Below are 11,779 nucleotides of genomic sequence, written 5' to 3'. Positions count from 1 at the left end.
GTCTATCTTGGAGTCAATCGGATGAATAATTTGACAGCTTTGCATGTAAGAAGAATTGAACTTGTGTAATCATTTAGAATGTGGTCCAATAATAAGAATTTAAAATTAAGAGATTTTTTTTTTTATATAGTTTCAAGTTCGAGTTATGTGGTTGTTTATATAATGATTCATTGGAGGCTTATATGATTATTAATTTTAAGATTTATAGGATTAATTGAGGTACGCGCAAACTAACCCGAACATTTAAGTTAATAAATAATAAAAAAAAGAATTGAACCGGTGGTGGATGAGAAACTTGTTACTACCACTCTATTTATGCATCCATCATGCTCGAGGTTCATCCCAGTCAATAATGAAGTCCAGACATTCAGATCTAAACTAGATAGGTGGTCAGAGGTCTGCTGCGGGCGGGTTTAATTTTTTATAATATAAAATACAAAAGCTTAAGCATTGTTAGAAGGGTATTTTTAATAATAAAATAAAAAATAATGGTATTTTTAATATTAATTATAGTTAAAATAATAAAATTTATAATACAAATAATAATATTTTTAATATAAATATTTTTAATTATAATAAAAATAATAATAGTTAGAATACAAATAATAATATTTATCATATTAGTAATAATATTAAAATTGTTTGGTTTATGTTTTTATAGCAATAATTTTTTTCTAAAAAAAATTAGTAATGATAATAATAACAATAATAGAGGGTTTGCAAATCCCAAGCGCGGGTCGGAAGATACCCCGACATGCGAGTCTAGCCCTAACAACTTGGATCCGTGCTCTTGCCACTCCCAAGCAATTTGGATCAGGCACACCTTTCCAAGTCCAAGTTTCTTGGGTATGGAAAGATATGTGAGACCCAAGTTAATAATAATAATAAATATATTACTATTGTTATTATTATTATTATTGATTTCAACCTTCAAATCAAATATATGTTTTTTTCGATACTAATAAAATTTATTTTAAATTTAATAATATATATGATATTAATAATAATATTAAACTTGTTTGACCTAAATTTTTATAGCTTTTAAGCCCTTCAAATAAAACTTATTTTTTTTTTTCCTTTATAGTAATAATATTTTTCTTTGATAGTAATGATATTAATAATAATAATTTTACCCTTCAAATCAAATCTATGTTTATTTTTTGAAATTTAAAATATATTTTTTAAATTTCTTAATTATGATATTAATAATATTAATTATAATTAAAATATTAAAATTTATAATAATAATAATAATAATAATAATAATAATTATTATTATTAATTATAATACAAATATTAATATTAACAAGATTAATTATAATAAAAATAACAATAATTCAAAGACAAATAATAATATTTTTAATATTAATAATATTAATTATAATAAAAAAACAATATTTATAATACAAATAATAATTTTTATAATATTAATAATAAGATTAAACTTACCCAAGTTTAATTATGTCTAACTGCAACACCAGACTCGGGAGGTTTGGCCCCTCTAAAGTTCCAGATCCAAGAGTCGTGGATTTGACTTAATGCAGAACATATTAAACTTGAGCTAGGATGACAGACCCATTCGCCTTGAGTCCTAATGCCTGACTCAAGTGTCTTGGGCTAGGTGAGGATCCATGAGTCTTGGGTTCAAATGCAAGACCCTTTTCCTTGGATCTTGATGCTCGACGCAAAAGAATTAGACCCTGTAGAAGGATTCATTAGGTTTGGTCCAATAGAAGGACCCACGAGAATTGGATCTTGATGTCAGACCCATTATGCTGGGGTCCTGATGCAGGACCCCAAATAATCGGGTCCTGAAAGAGGACCCATTAGCCTTTGGTCCGAGGCAAGACCCAAGCAAATTTGATCCGAAAAATAGCCCATTATTTTTGAATCCTGATGCAAGACCCATTATGGTTGAATCATAGAGTAGGACCCATTAGCCTTGGAATTGGGCAGGACCTAAGTGAATTGGGTTCTGACGCGTTACTGCAAGACCCAAGTGATTTGGATCCGCATTTCTGCCACTCCTAAGCAAGTTGGGTGAGGCGCCTCTTCAAACTCCAATTTTTTTGGGTCTGGAAGATATCTCTGGCCTAAGTTTGTAGTAGTAGTAATTGATTTTACCCTTAAAATTGTGTTTTTTTTTTTCTATAGTAATAATATTTATTTTAGTTTTAATAATTTTAATGAATTTAATAATATTTATAATATTAATAATAATATTTAACTTATCTGCTCAAGTTCTTATATTTTTCAATCATTTTAAAAAAAATTATGTTTTTCATTCGATGGTAGTAAGAATTAATTTTTTAAAATCTGGTAATGATAATAATATTAGTAATAATAATTCTTAATTTTACCCTTTAAATCAAATCTATTATTGTTTTTTAATATTAATAATATTTTATAAAAAAATATTAATTATTATATGAATAATATTAATTATAATCAAAATTATTATATTTATAATAAAAATAATCATATTTTTAATATTAATTATAATAAAAATCATAATATTTATATCACAAATAATAATATTTTTAATACTAATACTTTTAATTATAATAAAAATAATAATATTTAGAAAAAAAAATAATAATATTTATCATATTAATAACAATATTGAACTTGTTTGGCCAGAGTTTTTATATTAATAATTATTTTTTAAAACAATTATTAACAATAACAACAACGACAACGACAACGACAACTAATATTATATATATTTTTTTTTCATTTTTCTTCTTTGCAAGGTTTGCAGACCCAACTGCCTGGGTCTACAGATCTAAGGTATGGGTCAGAAAAGACCCCGGCATGCGGGTTTGCACCTAGCGTGTAGTTCTACAGAATCAGACGGGTGTGTTGGGCCACAGACCCCAGGCTTGCGAGTCTACAAACCCCATGCACGCAGGTGTGCAGACCCGCTCGCCTGGGTCTGCACCTAGCGCAAGGGTCTGCAATAAGGCGTGGTGGTTTACCTAGTGCCTAGGGCATGGCAGCGCTAGGTGTCTGTAGCCTGGTGCTGCTGCGAGGTTTGCTGGTTGGCCCTAGCTCGAGGGTGTGGCAACCCTAGAGCCAGGTGTCTGAGCTGCTGCTAGGTGAGTGGGTTTGGCCCTAGCGTCCTGGCTTGAAGCCGAATGCCAGGTGTCTGTAGCTTGGGTCGTGTAGCCCCACCAAAATCTAAACTAACCATTTTCTTCCCAACCAAAAAGACAACGCTACCCCTACAATCTTTGCAACTCTTTGTGGCAAGGGCAACCTTGCCATTACGCCTCCCCAATCCACAATGCTTTTAGCAAAGAGCAAACCCAAACAATGCAATCCACAATGAAATCAATCACAGTCTATAATAACTCTTGCTATAGTGTCTGTTGCGGGGCGACGTCATATGACGATGGTGAAGGCTCTTTGTCGTGCCTCCTGTGTGAGGTGTTGTGTGTTAGGAAAGTTTTTGGATTTAATCATAAAATTATAATTAATGTTCAGGAGTCGCCACCTAGTATTATGGTCATTAGGAACCTATGGTCTGCAAGAGTCTGAGTAAGTGACTGGTTGTGCAAAGGAAAGATGCATTACTCTCAATGCACTCTACCTAAGGTAAGCTGCATTGTTGTTTGATTGTTTATTCTAAGTCGGGTTTCTATTCGTTGGTCTTTTCTAAGGTTCAAGACAGATCTCTCTTTATGAGAAAGTCTCTACCTTATTAGGTTAAATTCTAATCGTTCTAAAGTCTGAATTTTAGCATCGCATTTATTTACATCTTGTATTTTTAATACCTGAGGGTGTACTTTACGTGTAATTTTACACCCCACAAATATCCTAGAAAAAAAAAAGATTGGAAAAAGATTTTTGACATGTTGTCCAAATCTTAATGGATAATCATAAATTGGTTACGATATTCATTTTTGGATTTTCAAAACATGAGAAAGATGCAAACTTTTTAATGAAAATATGATTGCAAAAATTTTAGGATTTGGCGTATGCATTAAAATAAAATATTTATTTTTATTTTATTTTGTAAAGGGAAATTGATTTAAAAGTTTTTTAGATTTTTTTTTTTGAAAATGTTTTGAATTTTTTTTTGAAATATTTCAGAGGAAACCGGGAATTTTAATACAAGATTTGTATTTTATAATGTAAATATACAACTCGATATTATGCAAAATGGATAAAAAATATTTGTGAAAATCACAAATTTTTTTAAAATGATTTTTGAATTTTTTGTTTTTTTTTAAAATAATATTATAATATAATATATATTATATAATATTAAATATGTAGGCTGGGCCAAAATCGGCCCCACAAAACTGGCTCCTTTAAGGGGGTGGGCCGGACCAGGCCAACCACTTGGGCTAGGCTGGAACAGGTCCAGCCCACCCCATAGTTTAATTATGTGCAGAACGTGAACAATAGTTCATATTCTGCATGCAACTATAATGGTTGCAGAAATGGAGGTTGATGAAGGAGCAGCTCACTTGGCAAAGGAGTCTCAACTGTGATCAGGAGGTTGAGTTGATGGTTTCAGTAGCGTTGTTAACCCCTAATTGATCTCAAAACTTTAATTTTCTTGCAATTTGGCCCCTAATTTCAATCAATTAACTTGGTAAAAAACTAAATTTGGTCTCTTGAAATTTCAATCTTCTCAATTAAGCCTAAATTAGGCTTCCAAACTTAATTTTTCACCAATTAAACCCCAAATAAAATTAATTTGACCCATTTAAAGTATAATTAAGTCCTTGTACTGAATTAAATCCTTTAATTGGACCAAAATTAATTCTTAAACATAATTAAAATTTAATTTGGCCCATGATTAAATCATATTGACCTATTAAAAATTTAATTATGTCCTTCGACTTAATTTTTATGCAAATTCGTCTAACCTTCATTTAATTTGACCTTGAATTTGTATTTTTTCTCTATTCTTGGGCATAATGTGGTATAATTATGCTTGAATTCCCTCCAAAAATTATAGCTTGATTTCCCGACTTTCTTTCTCCACGTTGCCAATCTTTATTATTATTTTTTGATTTTTTATTTTGAAAAAAAATAAATTTTAGAAAATAACACATAATTGGATTATGACTGTGTCAAACAGTGCAATCTATAATAAAAACAATCAGAGTCTATAGTAATTCCTGTTACAGTAAAATACTAATCCTTTTTAGTTATAGTTAATATAATTTCTATTTTTTTTATAGGATTATTTCATTTTTTTACTAAATAATATCATTTTATTAAAAAATAACCCAAACAAAATATGGTTTTGTTAATGTGAAGACAAACTAAAGGAAAAGTTGTGTAAATCACCAAGGCTTCGTGGCAAATTCTTAGGATCCCGGGGGACATAAATCACATATTTCCAAAAAACATGCTTTTATATTTTTGCTAATTAATAGTTCATTAATAAGTTAGTTGGTCGGTAGCAGGCAGGGGAAAATAGCTGGCTAGCTATGGAGGGGTCCCCGTGGTCATGGATAATGGAGTTTGTAATATTTAGCCTTGGTGGATTAAATGAATAACACATGCACTTATCTTTGATTTCTTTTTCTTTCAATAGTAAGAAAAAAACAACATAAAAAGAATTTTCATCAATATAAAAATAAAAAATTAATGTTAAATACACACTTTTATATATTATTAACTTCCCATATCCTTTGGTGCAGGTAATGTTATATTTTGGCTTATAATCTCAAAGTCATTAAATATTTATATAGTTATTAACTTTAGATCTCACAATATTAGTTAAAACACATACAAAAATAATACAATAATAATAATAATAATAATAATAATAAATAATGTCATATTTTGGCTCGCAAGAAATCAAATCTCTATGACAAGCAGAATCTCTATGAACCTATGATAGGGTCCTAGCATGAAAAGAAGTAAAAAAAAAAAAAATTAAAACCCTGAACAATATCATAGTTCAAAATTCCAATCACATATTTGTGCTTGAGATTATGTTTTGTCTGATGACAGATTTAATCCCATTTAGTTAATAAAAAAAAACTATATGGTTTTACATAAGATTTAATAAAAACTCTGCCTTAAGCATTTAAAAAAACTATAATCTATATTTTTTAAAACCAATATTTTTTAAATTAAAATAAGTAAAACTACCAAGATACAGAACAACACCTATTTCTAATCGGATTTGAGTACTCTTAAGAAATATATTATATAATAATTTATTGTAATTGTGTTTGCTGGGCTATGTCGTGACCTAAGCAACACATATATAAATTGTTAGGTGTGATAATTAGACAGATGAATATAAAAATAAAGAAATTTCTCGTGTAATAAATACCAATGCCCCACCAAGAATCCCATACTTACTGTCACGTATCTAGCTAGCTAGCAGCAAGCTTGCTAGTTCTTTGTCTTTTTTTTCTTTTTTTTAATAAATTGGTGCATTCAATGATTCTCACAAATGGCTATATGTAGTGCATTTCCATCCTCAACAAATAATTTGTCCTGCCAATCTTTAATAAGCTTCCAAGACAAGAAAATGTTGTCACACCCAATTCACCAAGCTAATGAAAAAAGTCCCTATGGAGACCTCACAAGAGAAGAATTCTACAAGAAGCACCAAATTCTTCACCAAGAAAGCTTCATGTTCAACAAGAAGAAGATGAAAATCTTCACTCAATTTTGGCGTCCTGATGATCCCACTTCTCAGCTAAAAGGGATTGTAGCCATGGTCCATGGCTACTCCTCAGAAAGCAGTTGGCTCAATGAACTAACTGCTATAGCCATAGCCAAAGCTGGATTCTTGGTTTGTGCACTTGACCTACAAGGCCATGGCTATTCAGATGGACTACGTGGTCACATCCCAAAAATCCAACATGTTGTTAGTGATTGCATGATGTTTTTTGACTCGGTCAAGGCTAACAGCCCTAACTTGCCAGCCTTTCTATACGGTGAATCACTGGGAGGAGCAATTTCAATCCTTATATGTTTGAAGCAAGGCTATACATGGGATGGCTTGATCTTAAGTGGTGCTATGTGTGGTATTTCAGCAAAATTTAAACCTATGTGGCCATTAGAGAAGCTACTTCCTTTGGCAGCACTATTTGCACCTACATGGAGAGTTGTGGCCTCAAAACCAGTCTCTAGCAGATCATACAAAGAAGAATGGAAGAGAAGGATGGTAGCCAACAACCCGAATCGCCCGAAGTCAGGGAAGCCTCCGGCAGCGACTGCACTAGAGTTTTTGAGGGTTTGTGAGTACCTAAGGATGCATTGCTATGACCTCGGGGTTCCATTTCTAATGGTGCATGGGGAGGATGATTTGGCGTGCGACTTTAGGTCGGCTAGTTTTGTGTATGAATCAGCTTCAAGCAAGGACAAAACATTGAAGATCTTTCCTGGTATGTGGCATATGTTGGTTGGTGAGCCTAAGGAAAATGTGGAGCTTGTGTTCGGGACTATCTTGACCTGGTTAAGAGATCATGCTGCACAGCCAAAGCCAAAACCATAACAAAGCAAAGCAATCAATCACTACTAGTTCTATATTATGTCTTTGTTACTTGTGTTTCTAGCTGTAGCATATAGGTGGAGGTCCCGGCAAGTACTGAAAAAGGTATTTTATCGTGGAAAATTGACATTCATCGTCTAGTAATTAAATAAAATTAAAATTCTAAAGTACATATTGATTTTGGAGATTTAAATACTTGTTTATTTGCAAAAATCTTGACCACAGTCCTTTTTAAAAGGAGACTTGTCATCTAAATTGGGTTATGACACCTAAGATGAAGCATATAATGACAGCACCCTCATGTGATCAGAAGCAATTCAGCTGTTTAGATCCTGCAGCATGCTTCCTATGAGTTTCAGTAGTTAAGATTGTCAAAATGAAGAAAGCAGCAACAATATTATGTCCATCAGAAAATCAAAGAAGGATAAAACCAGAGGAAGAGATGCGAAGGAAGCTACATACTGTATGATGTTTTTATAAAATCAGATGAAGGGGAATCAAAGAAAACATGCCACTTGACAGAAGGTTACAGCTCTCCATCTGTGGCCATCATCACTTGCCTAGCCGATTTTGCTTCTTCGAAGCTCTGCAATTGAGAGCATTAAACTTCAATCCAATCACTGAAACAAATACTTTCATCAGCTCATAATTTGTACAAAACCACATCAGTAGATTCCAAGTGCAGTTCAATAGTTGAAATCAATCAGCTTATTTTGCACAATGGATTAATATCCATTAATACCAACAGGGTTTATCTGGATTCTGGATTGTCATTGGTTTTTACTTTTCCTTCACCTTGACGAATAAACAATTACTTTGTTAGGAAACAACAAAATTGGTCAGCTAAATTATAGTATAAATCTCAAGAATGTCCAACCTAATTTATCCATGATTGTTCATGTTTTTTCTAAATGTTGTTTCTCACTATTACTTGGCCAAAGAAAAATAAAATCAATGTCTTGTGAAATTGTGTTATTAGTAATTTGGTTATCTTAATCGGTTCAAATTTAAAAGAGTCAGTGTCTAGTGTAAATACAAAAAAATTCTCGCCGGTAAATAAAAAAAAAATTACATCAATTTTTCTTTTTCTAAAATTCAAAATTATTGAAAAGATTTTACTATAAAAAAATAAATACCGTAAAGAAATCTAAGTACACTAAATCCTCGTTGAGAATTGTTAAATCCATAACAAGGGCTTGTTGTAATCCCATGCTGGATATTGCATTCCAAAAGTGCTTAAAACTTCAAAAGGCATGGTAAATCTATAATAAGCAACTAAAACCTATTTTGTTTTTTTGTTTTAAAAAATATTTTAAATTTTTTTATTTTAAATTAATATATTTTTTGATATTTTTAAATTATTTTGATATACTAATATTAAAAATAATTTTTTAAAAAATAAAATAATTTTATTTTGATATATTTTGAAACAAAAAACACTTTAAAAAATAAAAATATCACATTTCCAAACCCCTTCTAAATTTAACTGCGCTATATAAATTCATACGCAGGCCAAGGTTTTGTTTGACTCCGCAGTGCAAACCAGGTTGGGGATGGAAAAAAAAATAATCATTTTTAATGTTTTTTGTTTTTTTATTATGTTAAAGTGCAAGAATACCAAAAGTTTGTGAAAAGAGAACAAACTGAAGAAGCTTCGAGTTGCCCTTTTACTTTTCTCTTCTCTTTGGGAGATCATGATCGTTCCTTCTAGTTTCTGTTCATGCTAGCTCTGCCATTTTCACTTGGTGGAGTGATACGAGATGATCCTTGGAGCTGACCAGGTAAGAGGCCAATCAAACTAGTCAAGTTAGCTGAATCAATCTTCGAACCAGTTCAAGATAAAGCCTACAAGGTTGGTTCGGGTTTAATATTGATCAAACCTTTTGTATTTTTCGGACCGATGCACCAGTCAAAAAAAAAAAAAAAAAAGAAGAAGAAGAAGCAATTCATCCTGCTGCATAGCTTCGATTTTCAGATGGTCTGTTTTTTCATATGAATAAAGTACAAATTCTTTGACCTGATGGTTCCAAGTTGAAACAATGAGATAATGACGACAAACTTCTGAGAGGGCTCACCAGGCTGCTGATAGAAAAACAACACTAGAAATAAGTATGCAGTAATCGTGCAATACTGCAAGCAAAAGACAGATATTCCAACCATAAGGTTGCATTGGATTTGTAAATTTGGATTCACAGCATTTTTTACCACCTTTATATCCATCACCAATATTATATTATAGTGCATTGTGGATCATAGTTGTTAAACTGCTCTGGACCGACCTGAAAAAATTCATGACCCAAATGAGTTCCAGGATATGATCCTGGTGAAACTCATTGACTCGTCCAGGTTTATCTAGTGGAATTTAATCCAAACTTGACCAAGACAGCACCAAGAAAAAAGATTTAAAAAAAAAAATAACATCATTTTAATAAAAATAATTGACTCCATGACCCACGGGTTGATTCAATGACCCCTTTCAAATCAGTTTCTGAATTGGATCTACAACTACACTGTGGATACATATAACAAATATACATGCATATAAAAGGGGGCATGTAATTGAGTGAAAACCTAATCAATTTCTTGTTTAACATCCAAATTTAAGTAAATATGGATCATAGGATTATAGAAAGGCCATAAAATAAACAGTTACAAGCTCCCACAAGTCAACAAACATTGTTTAGACAGCAAAGGTCAAATACATATATCCAGACACGAATCCTGAGATTGTTGTCTGCTGTTTTTGCACTATGATCAATTAACTTGCAAATGCTATTTTAATATACTATATTAAAATAGCATTTGATGTTCAAAGTAAAATTTTGGTCAGAAGTGCTCGAGTGCTTCTCCAGGGGCATTGCAAAGCTAATCTATTTATCAACATCAAGATGGAATCTTTCATTCAAATCAAAACGAGATCATAAAATTGTTTAAATTCAAACTTTTATGCGAGTCCAACACTTGATTCATCCATCATACATACTCACGTAGTCGATAGTTTCTCATTCAGGCAGAGATCAAAGTGTAAGCAAGTGGTCATTGTCCACACATTTTTCCATCTACCCTAAAGGATGCTAGTTCTTCCTGCTTCTCTAATTGTCAAGCGGGACACAATGGAAGCAACAATTTCTCCTGGGAGTTAACTGATTGAATCCCCCAAGTAATTTGGACTCCTAACCCCATCAATAAAAAGATTGATACAGGAAAACGTAACTGTTGGTCTATCTAAGCTATTTGAATAACAAGCAAATTGATTAGGTAGAGCAGATAGCATCTATTTGAGGGATACCAACCCTAAGGGGTAGGAAATTTTACTATCCATAAATCCTACCCCTTGGGGTCGGTATCCATCAAAATTGGTTGAAATTGTAGTGCCTAGTTAAAATCACTCATATGTTTGGTAATCAATTGCTATGTTTCTTGAACTAAAATTACTATTAAGAACATAACTTTAAGATTTTTATTAAGAAAAATTAAATAAATAACTTAAAATTTGAAAAAGCTATTTATCCTTAAAATCAAAAGTGATGAGTAATACAAGTTTTTTTAAAAAAGAGAAGAAGAAAATGCTTGTTTTATCTTGATAATGCTTTAAACTTAATGGATTAAGGTAAAATATATAATAATGGTATTTTTATAATTTAAAGTTATTTAATGTTATTTTTATCTTTTAAATATTATACGCACCCTTTTTTTTATAAAAAAAATAATCAATTTTCATGCATTTTGAAATGAAAGCTATTATACATTTGGATATGTTTTTATAACAATCACCCATCAAACACTTTGTACTTTTAATTGCTTTACTTTGAAGAAGAATAGTAAAAAGTAGGAGAAACAAGACGCCAAATAGGCTCTAAACCTTTCAACTACTTAACTTTAAAACAAAATAGTAAAACTAGAAAACCAAAATACCAAATAGGTTTTTAATCAAATCAACTAATTGCAATTCAACCAACCAAAATCATTTTAAAAATTAAGTGCACTCACCATTTTCCTCTACCATGGTCCACACATATCCTTAAGGTGCTGGGGATCAAGGTTGAAACACTGGAATAATGACAACTTCCCTTCATTCAAAAATCCATAAGCCGGCTGATAGAAATCAAAGAAAGATGATGCCACACAAACAATTTAAAATAAGCTTAGTGCACTCACAATCCTTCAAATGAAAAATATTTCAAGCTCATTCAAACTCGCAAGCTTAGTTTCTTTTCATTTCTTTCCATTGTAAAGATACCGCAACAACAACATACAAATTCGCAAGACAGCTATTCAAACATGCAAATGGACCATTAAAAC

General features: G+C 31.5%; 1 protein-coding gene across 1 annotated transcript; it reads left to right on the top strand.

Annotated features, from left to right (window-relative positions):
- The first annotated feature begins 6,393 nt into the window (after positions 1 to 6,393).
- LOC118035875 (caffeoylshikimate esterase) lies at positions 6,394 to 7,647 on the top strand. The gene has a single exon (XM_035041537.2). The coding sequence runs from the start codon at positions 6,431 to 6,433 to the stop codon at positions 7,478 to 7,480; it is 1,050 nt and encodes a 349-aa protein (XP_034897428.1). The 5' UTR covers positions 6,394 to 6,430; the 3' UTR covers positions 7,481 to 7,647.
- The last annotated feature ends 4,132 nt before the right edge of the window (positions 7,648 to 11,779 follow it).

This window comes from Populus alba, chromosome 1 (assembly GCF_005239225.2).
Source record: "Populus alba chromosome 1, ASM523922v2, whole genome shotgun sequence".
Taxonomy (NCBI): Eukaryota; Viridiplantae; Streptophyta; class Magnoliopsida; order Malpighiales; family Salicaceae; genus Populus; species Populus alba.
Note: the sequence above shows the minus strand (reverse complement) of the source record. Positions and strands in the feature narration are given on the sequence as shown.

Bases quoted from the DNA above. Each gene is read 5' to 3' on its own strand.
- LOC118035875 (XM_035041537.2), top strand. From the start codon at position 6,431: ATGGCTATATGTAGTGCATTTCCATCCTCAACAAATAATTTGTCCTGC.